The sequence below is a fragment of the Mustela putorius genome, unplaced genomic scaffold (genome assembly GCF_011764305.1).
Source record: "Mustela putorius furo isolate JIRA1106 unplaced genomic scaffold, ASM1176430v1.1 tig00537350_pilon_pilon_pilon, whole genome shotgun sequence".
NCBI classification, from domain to species: Eukaryota; Metazoa; Chordata; class Mammalia; order Carnivora; family Mustelidae; genus Mustela; species Mustela putorius.
This window is the reverse complement of record NW_025422471.1, coordinates 19,575,237-19,597,257: the sequence shown is the minus strand read 5'-3', so window position 1 is coordinate 19,597,257 and position 22,021 is coordinate 19,575,237. Positions and strand designations below refer to the sequence as shown.

General features: G+C 35.9%; 1 protein-coding gene and 1 non-coding gene across 2 annotated transcripts; both read right to left on the bottom strand.

The window, feature by feature from the left end:
- Positions 1-440: 440 nt before the first annotated feature.
- Positions 441-22,018, bottom strand: TMEM167A (transmembrane protein 167A). Its single transcript, XM_004759132.3, has 4 exons — positions 21,897-22,018; positions 13,884-13,993; positions 9,030-9,064; positions 441-4,317 (listed from the first exon to the last, which is right to left on the bottom strand). Exons 1-4 carry the CDS (start codon positions 21,897-21,899, stop codon positions 4,247-4,249), a joined length of 219 nt encoding a protein of 72 aa, XP_004759189.1. The 5' UTR covers positions 21,900-22,018; the 3' UTR covers positions 441-4,246.
- Positions 11,862-11,996, bottom strand: LOC123390441. The gene has a single exon (XR_006605039.1). It is a non-coding gene; the product is annotated as a small nucleolar RNA U109 (small nucleolar RNA).
- Positions 22,019-22,021: the final 3 nt, after the last annotated feature.

The following is a 22,021-nucleotide window of genomic DNA, read 5'->3' as shown; positions in this document are numbered from 1 at the left end:
CTAATAAATGGTGTAAATTGTCTGAATAACTGATGGACACTGCTCACAGATTTTGGACTGAATGTTTTGGGTATTTTAAGACTCTTAGTGGAAGACAAGGTTAAAGTACTGTCAAATATTAATACTGTCACTTTCATTCAGAATCCAATTTCTACTGTGTGTGGGGGTGTGTGAATTAATGACTTCATATCTGAAGCAAGTCATTTAGGCTCTTGAAGGTTCACTCAGAGAAATGGCAATATAATAGAACAGCTTTAAGATGCAAAACAACATAAAAAAAAATTCCCCCAGAATCTTGACCAGCCATGAATTAAAATACAGGTAAAATTAACAGAAACATTTCTCTTTCCCCATCTTATTCAAAAGGTGCCAATTTCAATTTTTAACCTCTTAAGAAACTGTTCTCACTCATCTGACAGTAAGACAAAATTGGGAGGCTCTTGAGAGTTTGTTTTGATTTTTATTACACAACACAGGATGATTCTGTTGTCTTAAAATCACAGGAAATAGATTTCCACCTTCCCCCTTTTTTGATGCCAGAGTTGCATTTCGAATTATTTTGGTACTGATTTAGGGTGAAGTAAAAGAAACCATGGAAGGTAGTGTATGCATGACATAATTATGAAGCTATGTTTGGAAGCCAGTAGTAACTTGCTGATTTAGACTGACGAGGCTGTCGTATTCACAATGCTGCTATTACTCACTTTGATATTGAACATCCACTGTTTACTTAACACCAGAGATAGTTCAAAGCGGTCCCTAAGAATCTTCAATTCCTTTCAGCTTCCTATGATCCAGTAACTTCCCAAAGACTTTGAAGAGAGTGCAGGTCCTTGCTTCCTAGAAATCTTTCCTTTGCACCCAGAAAATGTACACAGTGCAACCCCCTCCGCCTCTTGTGCGGATGTGTGCGTTAGGAATCATGGCTGCTTTAGGCAGTGACGAGTATAAGCTTTTGAGAGTTGCTGAAAATACGTGACAGAACTAATGTTACCTCGCCTTTACAGACTACTCAGGTGAGTCTCCGGAGAGTATACTATTGTATTCCTGGTCCAAATTAAGGTTTGCATGGATATATTTAACTTTGTTTACACATACACGTAAGATTTTTTTCCCCCAAGTCTTTTTGTCAGGCAGGAGGGAACATACACTTAACTTCAATTTTGAGGTAGGTGATAGTAGTGAGAAAAAATACAAGACCCTCTAGGATCCAGCCTCAGTTCACCTTTTTAGGCTTATTTTCTTGATACTCCCCAAGTGGCACAACAAGCTAGATGCTTATAGTTCATAATATACCACTGGTGCTTTTGCATACTGCTCTTAAATTCAGCTTAAGCACTGCTTCTCTGGCAGGAAATTCTTACCTCTAAGGTGTCACCCTTATTTTCTTCTAGAATCCCAGCATTATTTCAGTAATAAGCACTATCACATTGCAGTTTGTATAAGTAATTTCATCTCTCTCATTTACTGCACTGTGAACTACTAGAGGACAGAAGTTATGTACTTGCTTTTCTGTCTTCAGTGCTAAAGTACTACATGTACTCCATAAATGCTTCTTGAAAGAATGGTCAAATGTATAAATTCTATTTACAAAATGCTAGGTCTTTCCCACAAAACTAGGGAGAGAATGTTCATTTTTTGCTTTGTCACTTCATTCTGACCTCTTCTAGGTCCTAAGATAAAATGAGACTGATCTGCCTATTACTAGGGTGAAGGAATCTGTTACAAATTACCTATTACTTTTCTTCCCAGTATGAAGGGGCTATTTTGCATTTGAACATGGAAAATGCCTAGCATAGAAGCACAGGCATTTACAAGACACTGGATTTGATTCCAGATTTTTTTTTTTAAGACATGCAGGGAATTCAACAGACTAAATGGCTTTTTGACTGACCATCTTTTAAGACTGCCCCAAAAGAAGACCAGTTCCTGCCATGGACACAGCTGAGCCCATTCAGGAACTAAAATATCAGCACCGAACAATTTCCAGGAGAGATGGAATAAAAAAATTCTGGAGCCAGGAAAGAGGTTACGCAGAGTATTCAAACCTTGGTAAGCTGTGGACTTCAGTGCCCACCACCCATCCCTTCCAGCCCTGCAGTAAGTCTCTGTGACAGAGACAGTCCATCTGATGCTAAATTGATCCTTAATTCTCTTCTGCATCCTACCACCCCACCAAGACCACAACAGGAGTATCTGAATATTCTGTGGGCCTAAAACTACCTACGCTGCCTTTTGGGTTAGAGAATAGGATTCAGTGGTAGCTCGTTGAAAAAACTACATTAAAGAAAATGCTAATTGCTTTTCTTCACAGAATCATAGAATCCTTTTCTCTGTGTCCCAAAGAGCTTGTGTTTCAAAAGGTCACAGTGTCTGGGGTCAGAAATGAGCTGCCTCCCACTCTGTTGAGCATCTACACACAGCAAAATTTTTTGTACGTTACCACAGATTTTTCAAAGAAATTATTTCTTCCTCTAGGCTTCTCCAAAATGCCAAATTTAAAGAAATGCCCTAGAACTGATTATCTAGAATATTCTTGCCTTTATTCATAATAGATTTGTGCTAGCATATAAAAGATTAGACATAGCTTTCGGAAAGTCTAGTTGGCAGGAGAGTGGGACAACAGATGGGCTCAGAAACCAGACCCAGAAAGGTGACTTACTCTGCATGTATATGCTGATAAGAGTCCTATTTTTAGGATACCCTGAAAATTCTTGACCTAATGCAAAGCCCAAGAGACAGTTCAGAGTAGGCACAATGATCATAACCTGATTCCCTCTCTAAAGCAAAATATGTAAATTTTGGCCAGAGAGATATGCCAAAAATGTAAAATAAACAATTATATTGATAGCCTATAGCAGCTTTTATCTTTTGTGAAAAAAGCAAGCAATGCTTAACAAGCTTTTCTTATGTTTCCTAGAATTCTTTTCAAGTACTTTAAAGTGGTCTTTAAAAATAGATGGCTTTTAGTTCCAAACGTTGTTTCTACAGAAAGAGCTACTGGCAGCCTCATTTTCAAATAACTCTAAATAGTTTTCTTAAAAAAAGAAAAGGAATTAATAGCTGAGGACAATATCTAACTAGTATTACCTACAATGGGCAATTTTTAGCTAAGATGTTTATGTTCCTTTTAGCTTGAATTTCAGCTGAAACTGAAAAAAATGTTAACTGAACTTTTAATAACGCTCTACTGCAAAATTTTTTAGTCATATTCCAAATGTTTCTCTTGCTTTCATGGAAACTGTTGAAGTTATTTCTTTGTTATCAAAACCCAAAGACACTTATGATAAGCTACATGGATAACAGATCTGAAAACTGTTTATCATCACCTACTGAGTTATTCAGAAGATTCTCATTCAAGTTGACATATAAAAAGTAAACTAGACACATTAAAGTGCTGTATTTAAAAACACACAAAATACAGTTTGTGTTTTGGGGCAATTAAAGTAAGTGGAGACCTGACACTAAAAAGAATGAAAAACACAAACAGGATTATCATTCTGTAATTGTTCTATTTTGCTATTTTCACTCTAAGTACGCAGTCTTAGAGAATGACAGCCGGTCAAATTTTCAGAGGCTACTATACCAGTCAGTTATTCTAAACTCTTTTATGCTAAATATGAACATCTTCCCAGTACTACTCTTAAGTCTGATCTCATTTATCTTCCTCCTTAAGAACTGCATAGCTTGTTTTAAATAGCTGAGACACCTGTGATACACTAGCGAGTTTGCTTCGAGGTACTCTGTTAATGCTCTGGTGTGACCAGAGGAAAAAGCAAGCATTATTAAATATGAATGCAATCCTTACCAACACAAATTGAACATTTTCCCCAATAAAAAAGCTAGTCCAGAAAAATGTCTCATTCTATAAGGATTTATCATTCCCAAATCACAGTGAAAGAAACTTAGGTCATTTACCAATTTTGTTTCCTATTATGCGCCTTAGAGATACCTCACGAAAAACTGGTATCTGACATAACAGAATAACATTTGCAGAATGTTATATTGTAGTGACAGTACTGAGGTTGATTGTTACAGACATATTAAACTCTTTGAGTATTAAATGGTTACATCCTATTTATATAGAACATTGGTCCAATAATAAAAATAGAGAACAGCAGCTGGAAATTTATCTCATTCAATGTTCAGAGATAAAAGGGTTAACCATTCATTCCATTATTTTCTGTAAATAAGTCCTTTCCCATACTGAAATCTGATGGCAATTAAATTCTGATATTCTTCCAAGCTACTGTATGAAGAGAATGCTGAAGGCCATCACTATACAGCATACTGCAACGTAAGGACTCTTCCGTTCACCTATTAAAAAAAAGGGGAGATGTTTATGTTGATTAACTGAATTTAAGTTATCATGGATATGATAAGGTTACTACGGGAGAGGGGTGAGGGGTACATGAGGCTCAAGATAAAGTTCTTAGCTAGGGGGCCCATACATTTGGGGAGATGGGCCAGACAAGCAGTGGCTGCAGCATAAAAGCAAGTACAATACAGAATGAGCTAAATTATGCTGATTTTTTTAAAAAAAAATTTACTTGACAGAGAAAGACACAGGGTGAGAGGCAACACAAGCAAGGGGAGTGGGAGAGGCAGAAGCAGGCTTCCCACTGAGCAGGAAGCCCGATGCAGGGCTCGATCCCAGGACCCTGAGATCATGACCTGAGCCGAAGGCAGTCATTTAACCGACTGAGCCACCCAGATGCCTCAAGAAAGAGACTCTTAACTATAGAGAGAACAAAGTGATAGTTACCAGAGGGAAGGTGGGTGGGGGGGAATGGGTGAAACAGGTGGTGGGGATTAAAGAGTGTATTTGTCCTGATGAGCATTTCGTGATACATGGAAGTATTGTAATCACTATATTGTATATCTGAAACTAGTATTACACTGTATGTTAACTAACTGCAGTTTAAAGAGAAACTTTGATTACTCTTGGGCTAGAAATGTAGAACTCAAAACAGCCACTTTTATGAGTCAATTTTCACATGTGTTTAAAAGTTGTTTTTATTTGGAGATTTTCCTTTGCCTGAAGTAGAATGGAGTTGGCTTGTGAAGCTGTCTTACAAACAGTGACCCTGTGATTTTGAGTTATCCCAAACTCATTTTGTTCTTTCTTGCTTGTCATTTATTGAAGGGCTGCAGAGTTCCACAAAGCACCAGTCACTTATGCTATTTTGAGGGTACATGAGAAAGGAAGAAAGAAGAGGGAGTGATGTGCTACTTCTAGAAATAATCATGGGCATATACCTGGTGTTGTAGTAGAGACTATATATACTCCCCTCACTTGTTTTTCTATGTTTAAAATTAGCTCTCTTGGGGTACCTGGGTGGCTCAGTTAGTTAAGTGTCTACCTTCAGCTCACGTGATCACCCCAGGCTCCTTCTCCCTCTCCTCCCCACTGGTGCTCTCTCTCGCTATCTCTGTCTCTCTCAAATAAAATCTTAAAATAAAATAAAATAAAATTAGTTCCCCTCTAGTAACTAAATTCCTTCAGCAAGGACTGTTTTATTTGGCAAGTTTAATTACCGCTGGAAAATGTCAATCTTGACCATCCTCATCAACTAAAATCCTCAAGGTCATTTTTTCTTTTCAGAGCTTCCTCTCAAAGAGCTCACACAGTTATGTTGTTACTAATTTTACCTTTGTGTCTGCTCAGTAACAATATTCACAGAAGATATACACATATAAGTAGAAGAAACATTCATTGTTTTTCTGAAAGTATTTTTCTGTCCATAGACATTGGGCTGCTTTCTAACTAAAGGAAAATTTAAAAAGTGAGACAACAGCATTTTCACAATGCTGCTATCTCAAGAGGAAAAAAACAAAACAAAACAATTTAAACTAAAAAATAACCTGGGTCATCATTTTTAACTGATGTTAATTTTTTGGGCAAGTTATCAAACAAAACCAAACCTTATTCAGACATAATTTCCAGGTGGATTTCATAAGCAAGCCAGTCACTCTAATTAGGGCTAGATACTCTAATTGTCCAATATCGTCTTATTAAACACCTAAAAGAAAAAATTAATATTGCCCTCTCCATCTGTTGGATATTAAGTTTTGAGGAAGTTCTTCTTTTCCTCATCTTCCAACTTAGAATGCTATAATTTACACATGGGTTTCATTTTCCTGTTTTTAATTTTCTTGAAAGAGACTGCCATGTGGTAGAACTAAACATCTTCGGTTGAACTTGGGTAAGAATGTTACTTCTTGTCTGGTCTTAGGTCTGTTTAAGTGAATGTGAAACAGTTGCTGTAACGTGATGTGTAACATGATAAGATGATTTGGCTGGACCTTTTCCTATTAAAATTGTATCCTTTCTTGGTGGATATATTCTGTGTCAAGATAAGAGAGGAGCATGTGGCTGGGAAAGTCTGCCTATCAGCATCAACGTTTTTGGGGCCATTGTGCCAAAATGAAAAGCTACTGCTTTCACATAACTGGCATGAACGAACACTTTAACCGAACCATTTAACGTATGACACTCATACAGTCAAGAGAAAAAATGAAAATAGTAACTGACCAAGCAAAAAGAAAGGCACAATTTATAATTAGACATCAAAATAGATGATATCACAGGAAACCATTAAGAGAGCTACAGACTAGATGCCTTAAACTTTCAGCTATACTTTTAAGTAACGATTGTGAAAAGGGTCACCTGGGTTGGCTACTGAATGAAGCTGTATACACTTCTCTATTTTATTACACAAAATGGATTTAAAATACCTTCACATTTAACTTAAAATCCCTTAATTTAAATATTTTATTTGTGAATTAGCAACTTCATAATAGTAAGATGAAAGCTCAATCTCCTAACTCTAGACTTCTTATATTTTTACCAGTGAATATTCAGTATTCCTCTGATCCAGAGAATTTTACTGTATTTGAACTGTCCTATTCTTCCATTATGTTCTCGTTTTGTAGTTTACTTGAGGTATTCTTTGCACTCTGTTCCTTGACAATATTATTTCATTTTCTTTGGTGACTTGGCTTTGAAACAGTTTGCTTTACACATATTTACATTTACTACTAGTTATCAGAATTAGCCATCAAGGGTGCTCTTCTGTCTCTTGATCTCTTCTTCCTTCTTAGTTATTTTTAAGGTGATTAAGATTTCTACTGTTATTTTAGGCTTTGCAGCTGTTGAGAATGACTGGATGTCAGTTAAGTCTGTACCACAGATCTCTGTAAATCTAGGCTGAGCCCTCTCAACTTTGGCACTACTGACATGTTGGGCTCATTCTATGTGAAGAGCTATTCTTTGCACTTTAATATGTTTAGCAACATCCATGATCTGTACTCAGTATATGTCCCCCCAACTCTAGTGGTGACAACCAAAAATGTCTCCAGACACCATTAAAATGTCCTGATTGATAACAACTTATCTAGGCTATCCCTGGTGCTTTACCTATCTAAAGTCAATGATCTTTTCTACAAAAGAAAGATTCACATGTCAGTCACCCTAAGAGATAATAAGTCCAAAGAACATTGAGGAAGGACAGTTTAACATGTTAAAAGCACAGTGAATTCTCAAGAAGATGTCTGTTTCAATAATCAATACATTAAGATGAGGGCCTTCACTGAAACTATTTATAGTACACTGTCATTTTCTATAGTAAGACACCTGAAAGACCAACGAATCTTGTGATCTAATCGTAAAATATTCTGAAAGGACTTCTATGTAATTTGTGTGAAGCTTACAACTTCACTGTTAATGGGTCTTGCCTAGTATTAAAAGCTCAAAGGAAGAAAACTTGCTCTCTCATAATTATTTATATCTGTGGCTAACAATGTATTTCTAAAATGTTACAAAATCTTAGTTTGTAGTTCTCAATGTTTAATCAATTTTGTTTCCTGTTATGGACCATCTTCTAAATCTTCCACATCTATGATAAATGAATCCAAACGAAAACATAATACTCTGGATGGAACACATTTTATCTAAGGGACATGACTCCTAAATTCCCCCTATTTAAAGTGATCCACTGGGGTAATTCAGGTTGTTATCAGACTAATTATACTGTCAAATACAGCAACTTTTTTTTTTTTTTTTATTATGGAAGTCTTATCTTTATAAAAGAAAATAGTAACATACAAATTAAATATTGGAAGAGTACTAAAACCTAGCTTTTTTTCAGGGGGTCATGTAAATAATTCCAAAGAGGAGAAATATCCATTTTGTTCTGTCCAAGTGGAACAATCACAAATTGCTCTGTAATGCCTTTTTTTTTTTTTTTTGGGGGGGGGGGAAACTAGCTATGTTAAAAAGGGTAAAGTCTATTATAAGAACACTGGTGGATTACATCAGTAAGTACATTTTAATTCATTCACTTGTCAATCATTTCAGTCTCTACTATGAACTAGGCACTCTGCTAAATGTTATATACATATAGGGATGGGCTAAGAGTATATTATTATTTGAACAAAAACATACAATGACACTACTAATTTTACTATGAGAAATTAGAATATAATCATATTTAACTTTAATCAATTAGAACAAAATTCAGTTATGATCACAGGAGTTTGACAGGTGAAACAGTGAATGCTTTCCAAAAGCAACAAATAACATTCTTGGACTTAGCATAGGGGAATAAAGTGATTAATCTTAGACGACTGCTTAGCGGGCCTTCCATTAGATGGAAAATTCATCCTTTTTATCAAAATAGTACCTGTTATACAGAGCAGCATGCTCTATAAGAATGTGTGCATTCTTATAAACTGTACATGTTTGTCTAAAATCTCAACACTAGGAATGCATAGCATTTGATATTTGAATTAGATTTTTCTTGTAGTTTCCATCTTCCTGCTAATTAAGTCTTATGTGGTATCTACCATGTCTAGTATTAAATAGCATAAGGATAAGAGTGTGGGGGAATTTGACAAACTTTTGCAAAACTGCTCAAAATTGGGAAGCCTGCGGTTTTAAAACAGATGTCTGCCTTCTGTGAATATGGCATAAGTAAACTGCCCAACAATTTACAGCTGAAGATGTGGAGATTATAACAGACACTTACCAATTCTGGCGCATTTCCAAAATATACCCAACAATCTGCATGTAATAAAAAAGGAAATAGTAGCTATTAATTAGTGAGAAAGGTTAATCATTTTCTCAGTAACCTACAGAGCATTCAATACAAACTGGCATTTTTACCTTTTGATACTTCAAAACTGAAATTTGGTATTGAACCACCATTTATGTAGTAAAGTAGGACACACTTGCTTATCAAATGTTAGTGTATATAAACTGTTACAAACTGGAATATATGTCGTATCCTAGGTTAAACGCACAGTAAATTAATACGTGCAGCAAAAATGTGCACAGTGTTTTTTTACTGCAGAACTGACTCAGTCAACTTCAAGTTGACTCAAAAGTAGAAAATATATATGCCAATTTACATAAACATTAATTTTGAGAAAATGGTAAATGAACACAGTTGATTTGGGTGTTTTTGCCATTAAAAAATAAAATTTTATAGAAAGTAATTTTTTATAAAAATTACTTTTTATAGAATGTAGTTCTATATTTAAAGGATTTATAACCATGAACTCCAGTGATAGCATTTACATAACTATGTCACTCAATAAGGAAGGATATAAAAATAGGTGCCTATGTTTTCAATTTAAGTACAAAATCCTAGTTTAAGGTAGTCTGTGTATGAGTTAACTAAATATGACATTTAAAACACATACATTCTGAAAATAAGAATTAGAATGAAGTGTTCATCACCATTCTTTGCATGAATATACTATGAATTAAATACAAATTATATGCATATATCACTTATTCAGCATGTATAAAAAGTAGAAGATTTAAAACAAAATCAACTGAGTAACTGAGATAGCTAAAAGATATGAAAACATTGTAGACAACTATTTTGTTGCTCTGACAAAAGAGGAGAATTATGAATGGTGTTATACATAGCTACAAATCAAGATAAATTAGTAGTAATTACTGCAGTAGGTTAGGAGTGGTGTAGTAACAAAACTGAAATATGTAAATTCCAGGGAAATTTAGGTTATGCTTTTTTTGGGGGGAGGCCCTAAGAGATGGCTGGCTGATAAATAATTACGTATGAGTGGTTAAGAATGAAAGAAATTACTGGTTCAATTAAGTTCTATATATATTCCTCCTTTGAAATATAACTTCCTGACCTCAAATCAAAAAGTCTCATGGTTCAGTTGCAATGAAATGGGCAAAAATAGAAGTTCATTTTGAAGGATGGATATTCTGACAGGTGCAACAATTTTACTATAGGAAAAAAAGGACAAAGATCAAAGATATTTTTGAAAATAATATAAGAAAATATAAGGCCCAGACTGTGCCCAAGTTTAATCCTACTTTTGGCTACATAACTGTAAGCAAATTTTCTCAATAGAAACTCACCCTCATAGGCTTTTTATAAGGATTGATTTCATTATTGCAAAGAAATTCTTCAGAATAGTAACTAATGGGCTGGGTTAACACTGTGTTAACCCACTGTCTTAACTCAGTGGATTAAGCCTCTGCCTTCAGCTCAGGTCATGATCTCAGGGTCCTGGAATCAAGCCCCACATAGGGTGCTCTGCTCAGCAGGGAGCCTGCTTCCCCCTTCTCTTTGCCCCCCTCTCTACCTACTTGTGATCTGTCAAATAAATAAATAAAATCTTAAAAATATATATATAAAGGCACATGTGATAGTAACTTTAGATGTCACTTAAAATTGGCTTACATATCATCAAAAAAACTGAAGACAATCAGTTAGTCATTTGCAATGCCATGGTTCCTTGATTCTAAAAATCTATTGAGTATAACATGCCCATAGATTTAAAGCTGTGGATGAGGGACCCAGTGGCAGGACACCTGAAGCTCCTCCATGAGAAGCTCAGAGTCCCACAGAACATAATCTAAAACTATAAGATCACAATCAGGATCAGTTCAGGTTTGATAACCTAGAAATAACTCAAAGCATCATTAGGGAATTGTTACAACACCTATACTAAAAACTATATAAATAAAAAAAAAATTCCCTAACTCAAGCAACTTAGAGATTTATTAGTACTACTTAGGCCTTTCCCTTATATTTCTCTACCTAGACATATTTCTGTAATATGCAAAATGCTATTTATCAAAGATATTTATTTATTTATTTATTGGAGAGAGAAAGTGCATGTGAATGCACAAGTAGGCAGAGTGGCAGGCAGAGGCAGAAGCAGGTTCTCTGCCGCTGAACAGGGAGGCCAGACATGGAGGCTCTATCCTAGGATCCTAGGATCATGACCTGAGTCGAAGTCAGCGACAATCCCAGGATCCTGGGATCATGACCTGAGTTGAAGTCAGCCACTTAACCAACTGAGCCACCCAGGTGCCCCAAATGCTATTTATTAGAACACAGGAACTTTATTAGTTAGGAAAACCCAATACAATTATGCTGCTTGGTTTCTATGGCTATAAGCCAGTAAGTATATATGCTGATAAAGCTAATCAAGTCTATGATAACAGGAAATGAGGCAAAGTAGCAATAATTTATTGCTGATTTTAGTTCTGTATTATTTGAAGCAGCAAAAAAATTGTTATTTTCAAGAGTGAAACTCTACTGTCCAGTTAGCATACACATCTCTACTTAAACATGGGATATTCACTATAATGAAAGGACAGTTTATTATGAGTCTCAAAAGAAAATATACTATAAAAGGACAATGACCCACTAAGAATTGCTCCCAGAGAAAATATTCCTAATGTACGAGTCAAAATGGGGCCTAACATTTATATAAATAGAAGCAAAGTTTTTAAAAAAAGCCTTCAAGCAGCTGACTATATGAGCACATGCTTCAAAGTACAGAAGTAGGCATGCTAGTTCTTTGGTCTTATATGTAGGAGAAATATACTACTACTCAACCTCTACTGTAAGGTTGGCAGCCCTGAGAACTCCTTTTTTAATGTAGCATGTAATGGATGTATTCCTGCTCCCCAAAGAATGAGGAGCAGACTTTTCCACATGCAACCTACTTTATCCGTAACAGCAGCAGCAAAGCATCGATATTCTATTCCATTAACGTGATTGTTTTTATAATGAAATAAACACTTAAATATCTTATTAGGTAGTTACGTATTATATTACAATACCAAGCCAAACATCAATGAGGATGTTTACTGGTTTCTACCATATACTTTAAGTCAATAGGGGTTGCAGAAGGGAAAGAATAAAACCATTTAGTTGCATGGAAAGGCTTCATGCACAACTAAGCAACAAGTAAGATTAAGGAACTTCAACAAAGGAACAAAATACTATGTAATTTCATCTGATTTTAAAAAATGGACATAGTAAGTGAAGACTAAGTGCAAGAGGACTTCAGAGAAAAAAAACGTGATGAAAAGTCAACATCTACAAAGGAAGAAGGGCATTGTCACAAAAACTGTTGGACAAATAACATCAGCAGTTTGAATAAAATCCCTCAGGCTAACAGAGACAGATGATCAGTATATTAGAACAGGATTAGGGATTTTTAATATTTGAAACTGGTTAGAGGTTCTATTTATGCCTTTATATATATTTCAACAACCCTAGGAAATAACAAGGAAGAAATGGTAACAAAAGCTAAATAATTTAGATGACACAATGTCTGAATAAATGCTAATTATGTCCTCAAAGATAGAATGAAGGTGAAGGAAAAAGCTGAAATTATTACTCTCATAGCTATCACCTTGCCTCTTGCAGATTTTTATTAGTTGAAAAACAGAATTTGACCTTGCAGGATCCTAATTTGGCCCAATACAGGTGCTGGAGATAACTATTCCTATGTGAAGTATATTCTTTCATTCTTTTGTTTCTTAAAATGATTAAGTAGGTATAGGCTTTTATTAAGGAAGGATTAAGACGATTTCTCTTAGAAATTAATAAATACTCAAGGCAAAGAAAATTTACATAGCTTTCATCACATAGTCTCTGGTTTGCTTTTTTTAAAAAATTTATTTATTTATTTGACAAAGAGATCACAAGTAGGCAGAGAGGCAGGCAGAGAGAGAGGAGGAAGCAGGCTCCCTGCTGAGCAGAGAACCCGATGTGGGGCTCGACCCCAGGACCCCAAGGCCATGACCTGAGCCAAAGGCAGAGGCCCAACCCACTGAACCACCCAGGTGCCCTAGTCTCTGGTTTTTAATATACTTTTCCTTTTGGTTGAATTCAACATGTACTTTTGTATTATAAAGATGGCACTTTAAAATTTCAATTCTTTGTGGTATTATATTTGAGCTCAATTTTTTTCAGGGTGTGAACATATAATACAAGAGATGTGTCAAGCTCAAGACTTAATTTTTACTATTACAAAGTTAGCTAAATATATTTCCCTGAAGATGTTTGCTTTCTGATGCTAATAGGGAACCTATATGATTCGAACAGTGTTAGACTGGAGAGGGAAATGTCTACATCATATTTTTTTATGGACACAGTGCTTGCCAACTGTTTTATGCTTCAAAAACATGATAACCAACTTGTTTTTTTTGTTTGTTTGTTTTTGTTTTGTTGTTTTTTTTTTAAATAACCAGCTTTACTGATTATTGCATAAAAAGTTAAGGCCAAATACGATCTTTGAAAGTGCTAAATTGTATTTCTAATTCCAGATGAAAAAAACCCTGTAATATCTTTTTAAGTGTACTTTTTATAGACACATTTCAGGTCACTTCTGATATTTGTCTTTTTATTTATTAAAAACAGAGAAAATAATGTAGAAAGCTGTTACAAAATGAAGTTATATATAGGAACTAAATTATTTAATGACCTTTATGGTAATTTACCCTCAATGTCTATAGGACCTAATTTGGGTGGTTAACCAACTGAGCCACCCAGGCGTCCCACCCTAATTTGGGTGGTTAAGAATCATTAGTAACATACCCAGTTTTATTTCTGTCCAGGAGGCTGGGTGCCAAGGATCGGATGTAAGCACAGGTACATATAAGCAGCAGGATTACTGTCAACAGACTCTGAAAATTGAAAATGGCAGACTAAAAAGAGAAAAAGAAAAAAATTATTATCACAAGAAAAAGAGCATAGGGAAAAAATGCCAGACAATTCCATATTAAGAATTAAACTTTTGTTTTTCTCAAAGACAAACAGAATGGCATGTCTGTGAACACTTAAAACCCCAAATCATAAAATATTCTGAGAGTGTACTTCCCTCTCCATTCTTTGGGCTAAGGAATGCAGAAGATGTAATAAAAATTCTAAATGTGAGAACTTGAAAACACTACCGAAAATGTCATGGATCCAAAACTATATCAATATGTAATTAATACAGATGTTTTAGGAGCCCAGACTACTAGGCAGGGCACAGAGTTTAGAAGCTCTGAGTTTGGCTCTGAACGGTTAACCTCAGTCTCTCTTTCACATTTGTAAACTGGGTGGAGAGTGGGTATATAAGACTAAATGTTGGCTAAACTTTCTTTCAATTCTGCAATTGTTAGGATAAGAATGCTTTAAATTTAAGCAATCATGTTCCATGCATTGACTAAACTAAGCTATTAGATTTTGGTGAAGGAAAACCACTTGCTCATTTACTGTTCATTCTTTAAAACTTACTTAACAAGTTTAACACAGGTATCCCAGGAAATCCGTTTTCCAGTAAAGGAAAACTGAGGTGGGCTCAGTCTATTCAAAATTCAGTTGAAGCATTATCTTTCCCAGGAAGTCTCCTTGAACCCACTGGCCTCCCCCTTTCCTTTTTTCATACAGAACTCTCCTTTCTGTTCTCACAGGAACTGTTAAACATTTTATAATGCTCATCCCTGAAAGTAGACAACATCTCATCAGGTATCTGACTGTGTACCTATCACACAGGAGACCAGAAGTAATGGCTTAAAAACTAAAACAATTTTTTAAAAGTGCAGGAATATCACTATATATAGTAATATAAGAATAATACTTCCATTACAAAGGTAGATAAAATGTATCAATCTCACACAGTACCTAGCAATATGCTTATTTAGTAAACTCAGAAGGCCCTCCTATGGTGTCAGAAGTTAGACGAAGAGTAAGAGCTGCAAAATGTGGGGTGCCTGGGTGGCTCAGTGGGTTAAAGTCTCTGCCTTCGGCTCAGGTCATGATCCCAGGACCCTGGGATAGGGCTCTCTGCTCAGCGGGGAGCCTGCTTCCTCCACTCTCTCTGCCTACTTGTGGTCTCTGTCTGTCAAATAAATAAATAAAATCTTAAAAAAAAAAAAAAAAAGTTGCAAAATGTTTTGAGAAAGGCAAAACTGTTACTTTCAAAGAAACAATTGTTAAGTGCTCCCTGAAAAGCCCAAAAGAATCTAGTGAAAAACAATCACACACAATAAGGGAATTGAGTAAGGTGGCTGGCTGGGTGCATAAGTAAAATAATTTAAATCAACAGCGTTCAGAATGACATTACCAACCGCCTGAAAGACATAATGGAAAAAATGTTTCTATTTACAGTAGCAACTAGAACAAAAAGCTGATGTATCTAAGAATAAGCTTAACAAGAAACGCAGCACTGATATTAAAGAACAAAACTGACTAAACATTTAAATGTACTGAAAAACCTTAAAGTAGAATGGAGTGGGATACCATGTTCTTATATTGGAAAGCAAAATTATAAAGCTAATCTATAAATTTAAAGTTGACTTAATACCAACCAATTATTTTTGAAATACACAACTGATTTTGAAGTTCATATGAAAAAAGAAATAAGCAGTAACAGCCAAGAGAATCTTAAAACAAGAACTAGCCTTGTCAGAAACTCAATATTTTTTAACCTGTTATATATTTTTATGATAAATATTTATAAACTATTCAAAATATTAAGAAATTACACATGCCATTCATCAATATTCTTAAAGGCAAAAAAAATGCCTTCGTACAATTCTAAGCAGTGGGGAGAACAGCACACAAAATTTCATAATCAACATATCTTCAGCTGTGTAAACCTTTATGTAAACAAGAAGGAAGAAAGCACTGATTATCTTTGGAAAGTTTTTAGCCCAATTCTTAACTCTTTTGGATTTCTCAGATTTCCTAAGTTATTTTTATGGTCTGAAAATATAAAATTTATTTGTAATTACTATTTAAATAGTTAGTTTGTATGCAAATCACTTCTTCATGGATATACAAAGGATATATTTTAGTATGTCTTGGTTTCTTATTGAACTGGATTTTAATTTTACATTTATGAGAGTAAGTGATGCCAATTTTATAACTTGAAAAAAACCAATAAATGAACTCTAAAGGTACATTCTATATAGAAAAGACAGTATTTCACAATGTTTATCTTTCAAAGATATTCTGAACATGTATGTGAGTATATTGATACAGTATTTGATAACAACCTCATGAAATACAAAGTACAGATTTCTTTTTAGTCAACATAACTAAACACATTTATTATCTACTCTTTCTCGGGAGCAGGAGGCTAGACACAGGATTAAAAAAGTACATAGCAGGATTCCTTCCCTCTAGGAGTCTATAGCTAATGACAATAACTGATATTCACTGGAGGCTTGTTGGGATTATTTTGTTTATCCTCATATATTTGAGTTAGATGTTATTAATACCTGTATTTTATATATGAGACAACTGAGGCATACAACAGTTATAAGCAAGTTAGAACAGGATATACATTCAAAAAGTAACTAGCAATTCTTTGTAGCATGTATTAAGCAGCAACTGAGCCATACTGGCAAAAAAAATGCTGTTTTCATAAAGAAAAGTCAAGAAAAGCTTCAAGGAGAAAGCAAGGACTAAGAAAGGGCACAATTAGACTGACAATAGAGAACAGGCTCCCAAAGAGACAAAAGCATGGAAAACATCCTCACAGAATTAGGAATTTGCATGTTTAAGGAATAATGAGCAGGCTTACTATATCAAGCAAAGGACTGTTGTAGTAGAGTGGCTGGAAAATCAATTTACAAAGTAGGTTTATCATGTTCCTAATGGAGTATCTAAATTTCACGATTTTTGCATTGTGTACTTTTTCTCTCCCTGAATGTTGTAGTGAAAAAAAAAATGCTTAAATGATAGGATGTCTGGGATTGGTTTCTAAATAATCCATTGTGTGTGGTGGGAGGTGTGGGGTTGAAGAAACACTGAGGATGTGAGGCTTCATTATACTCTTCTTTCTACCTTTCTATGTTTGAATTTTTATATAATAGAAGAATTTAAGAGGCACTTAGAGACATGCCTATTATTACAGAAGTGGGGTGTGTATATATACATTTGTGTGTGAAACCATTTATAAAGGAAAACCCATTTATAAGTGTGCAATATATGATACATACAACTTTGTTTCTGGGGTTTATAGACCCTAAAATTTAAACAAATAATCTTAGGTGGTAAAGGCTTTTAGATGTACTCAGACTCTGACAAAACAAGAATGTTTCAAAGCTACAGACATTAGCCTACCATTTCTTACCCTACCTAAGCATTCCTTTTAATGCTTAGCATCTGTTGTCTGCTGATATAAACTTTTCATCTCAGGTTGAAAGGAAACAGATGTTCATGTTCTTGTAGAAAAATAATTGGGATTTTCAATAGGAAAATGATATTAAAAAGGAAGAAGCTAAGAAAAAAAGTAAGCAAATCCGATCACAAAATAGAGGAAAAGATGATTAATAAAAGGTGATACAGGAGGTAAAATTCACTTAATGTTTAATTTTTTTTCAGATCATGAAATCTTTTTTAGACCTAGCTACTACTCTTGACTTCCTGATACGCTTCAGATAATTAGTGCTATTTTACTAAATAAATTATCAAAACCAGAAGGAAATCAACTTGATGAGTCCCTTTGCATAATCATTCTGAAATAAATCACAATTTGTTAGGCCTTCTGAAATAATGATAATTCACTTTCATCTGGCCACCACTGCAGCAGATGAAATAATTTATCAATGAAAAGGTGAAGATTCGTTGATGCAAAGCTTAGTGCTAAAACAAGAAATTACTTGTGATGTTAATACATCTTTTTAAAAATTCCTTATTCAAGTCAATTTGAAGTTAGGAATATTTATTGCAAATTCAATTTTTATCATTTTACCTAAGATACAATTTCCTGTTTCAGCCATAAGTGAATATTCAAACTATTAAGTTTGGATATAAGGCAAGAATTCAGTGTAAGGTTTTGTTTTAAATGTATATATAAAAATAGTTTAAGAAACCATCTGAAACATTAGGAATAGAGAGAAAAACAGGGGAAAGGTCCCAGCAGTATAAAGGCACAAAGAACCAATGAGAAAGGCAGCAGAAATATACATATTAATATGCTGAACAGTTGTTTGGAGTGCTCAGTGATTGGTTGCTAACTGCACTTAATCTATAGAAAAGCCTAAGCCTTCCGTTAGTCCTGGATCACTTGAGCTCGATATAGCTTATACATTTATTTTTAGCACTATCAAAATAAACTGTTTAACCAATTGCTGATTAAGGGCCTTCTTCATGCATAACACTGCATGGGAGCTTCAAATGTTGGCTGCATCTTATGTGGAAGTAACTGACGTATTAATTCCTCCAGTTTAACTGAAACTCACTTTAAAAGAAGAGCTGAATACCAAAGACTTAGAATTTTTAAAACTCCAAATAGTAACAATTTTACTTGTTTTAAAACTTGCTGCTTTTTACACACAACTAGTCATTTATCACTCTCAAGAGGTGGAAGGAGACCCAGAAATGATATTCCTGACCTAATTGTGATAAAAATTATACAGTACTACAAAAGTGGGTCAGCATTTTATCATTTACAAATCTAGGTCAGGCCAGCATTTTCCAACAAGTTTGTACTTGTAAATTTATACGTATCACTATTTTCTCTTAAACTGGAACACATGGAAATGCAGGGATAAATGAAGCCTGTAAATAAATATGCAACCCCCCCCACTTGTCCAAGATAAGTAATCACAGGTGATTAATAGTATTTCCATTAACACACAGAAATACTGACATTTATTAGCACGTAGTTCAACCTTGGTTGCTTACTGTAAGGTAGCACTTACTGTAAGGTAGGCAAATTCTCTTGGTTTAATTCAAAACCGAGAAATTATCAATTTCTCGGTTTTGAATTATTTCAGGATTTCTTGGTTTTGAATAATTTCAGGATTACTTGACGTTTTTAATGTTAAGAACCTGTCTCCTTAACATCAGTGGTCACTATGCACTTGCATAATTTAGGAAATAAATCAATATACATATATGCCCTTGGATAAATCTGCACCTCTAAATTATCAGTTTAATTTAATTTCACTTGTAAAATGAGGAGCTGGACTAAATACCCATTTGATCTCATTGGTCCTATTTCAAAAATGTAGACCTTTTCTACTTAACCTTTCCACTTAAAGAACTTTCATGGCTGTGAGGAAAGGTACAGTTTAGAGCAGAAGCACCTCAATTCTGTTCTCCATTGGTAACACAGGTGTCATTTGCACTTATTTTCATCTCACTGTCATGGTATCTATAATTCATTTGCCATGTTTGTGTTGCTTAGTTCCAGAGTGGTTTTATAGATACCAGAGATCTAAACATAAGCAACAAGGGGATCAAAGGTGTTAATTGGAGAAAGCATACATAGAATCATGCAAAGCAGTAGACTTAAAAAAAAAAAAAAAGCAGTAAATGATTCACATGTTCTTGATAATTTGATAGGACAAAAGTATCCAAAGGCCAAAGTGCAAATCCTGTTATGAAGAAAAGTGTCCTGACCATACAGTCAGAAATGACAAAAACTGATAAAAGGGAAAAACTTTTCAATAGTTGGAGTCAAATGTGGTTTGAAGCCTGGCTGTTCGTAAGAATGACTTGAAGCTTTTGGGCACCTGGGTGGCTCAGTTGGTTAAGTGTCTGCCTTCGGCTCAGGTCATGATCCCAGAGTTCTGGAATGGAGTCCTGCGTTGTTGGGCTCCCTCTCTTTGCCCCTCCCCCTACTCATTCTCACAATCTTTCTCTCTAAAATAATAAGTAAATAAAATCTTAAAAAAAAATTACTTGGAGCTTATAAAAACTATTGCTGCTCAGAAATTTGGACAGAACTGGGCAGGACTCTCTTTCCCCAGACGTAGAGTCATCTGAGTACCAACTCTAGCTGTCATTGTAATGTAGAAGATATTAGAAGACCTGGTCTCTAGAAAGCTCCAGCTAGAGAGGGAAGAAATATAGGCAACAATGTATTGCTGTTTTTGTTTGTTTGTTTTTTGTGGTAAGTGCTATGGCTGGAGGTACATTGGAGGTATATACTGGGATATGGATGCCCAAATAGAGACCCAGGAGAAGAAAACAGATGGGGTAGGGAGGGATTTTTGGGAAGAGATAAAACTTGAGATAAATTTTTAAGGATATTAAAAGGGAGAAAAAGGCATTCTGAAGTTTTGAAAAATTAATGTTCATCTTAAACACAGTATTAGTCTTGCTAGTAGCTAGTTTGAAGAAGCTAAGATGATGAAAATAAATCTCTGACATGTACTATGAGTAGTAGCATCTAGGAAGATCTGCAAGAATTAAGAGTGACAATTTCTAGGGGCACCAGGCTGGCTCAGTCATTAGAGCATGTGACTCTTGTTGCAGGTAGACATTATTAAAAAAAAAGAGAGAGAGAGAGAGAGAGAAAAGAAAGAGGAGAAACAAGTAACAGCATCTATTCTTTTTCAAATGAAAAAGGAATCAAATTCTCTAAATAAGTAACAGTTTTCTAATGACACTCTAAGAGCACATGTACTCATCGGGTTGTGGCAGCTAGGCTAAGATGCTGGAGTATATTCTTGACTAAGAATAGACTGCCGTTTTCTCTCTAAGTTCTCCAGGAAAGACGCTGTGACTTGCGTGCCATCTATAATAAAAGTACTAGGCCTAAAGCAACAAATAATGAGTTTTCAATTAAATGCCTAAAGGTTTAGTGCTATATGGGGTTCTGCAGGAACCTCTGGAAACATAAGCTCAGTAGCTTTCATTCCACAATAACTTTTTGGGGGTTCATGGTTGTTTTTGATACTATAATAAAGGCATGCATCCTTTCTCCAGAAATATGCTCATAAATGCAACATCTGGCCCTTGCATTTCATTAAGTTCACCGGGTGTAGAGGCTGTTGGCATTTACCATAACAAAGGCAAAAGGGTTTGAGACAACTTGGGAGATTTCACTATTACTACCACTACATCTGTCCTCTGGCCATGCTAATTTTACCTTTTTTCTCTGCCTGGAGATCCAGGCATTTCTTTTGAAAACTTTTTATGACTCATTTTAAATTTTCCGAAGAGGCCCAAACTATCAAAGGAATCTGCAATAACACAAAATAATACACACAACCTTAAAAATTTGTGGGGAAGGCAGGTCCGAGGTCAAACACCACCTTAAGTACATTCGTAGAAGGAAAACCACTTCTCCAGAGATCGCCAATAAGTAAAACCTACAGTGTGTAAAGCAGGAGGAGCCTGAAAGGTCACTACCTCAACAGACCCCAATTAAGATGTGGAGCTTGGGGTTTGGACCAACAGTGAAACACCTGGACCAGGCCCGTAGAGACGTCAGAGAACGCGAAATAATCCGCGCAAACTGAAGCTCCATGCCTCCAGGAGCCAGTGACCAGAAAGCGTCTGTATACACGCCTGAGTTAAGGCAACCAGCGCAGTTCTTCGAAACAAGTCAGAAAGGGGGACTGTGCAGGAGGCGCTGGGACCTGCGACCGCGGGATCTCTCTGGGGGCGATGGGCCCTGGTTCGCCCCGGTTCTCCCTGGCTGGGCGTGCAGGGGCCACATGGTTCCCGGCCCTGAGCATCTTCCCAGCCGCGGCAGAATCAAGGTCGTGGCAGGGGTCCCTGGCCCGCGCACCCAGGGCCGCCGCCCAACCCTCCAGCCCTAGCTCGCGCCCGGAGCCCCGTCACCAAGCTCGGCTGCGACCCCACCGCCCCAATTCTTACCATAGTGAGGCCGGCGAAGCCCCAGCCACATCACCCTTCCGGGCCCAGAGCGGAAGAGGCGTGCACGCCCCGCCTGCCCTTCTCGCTCCCTCCCCGCATCCGGTTGGGCCTGTCAGGGTCCCTCC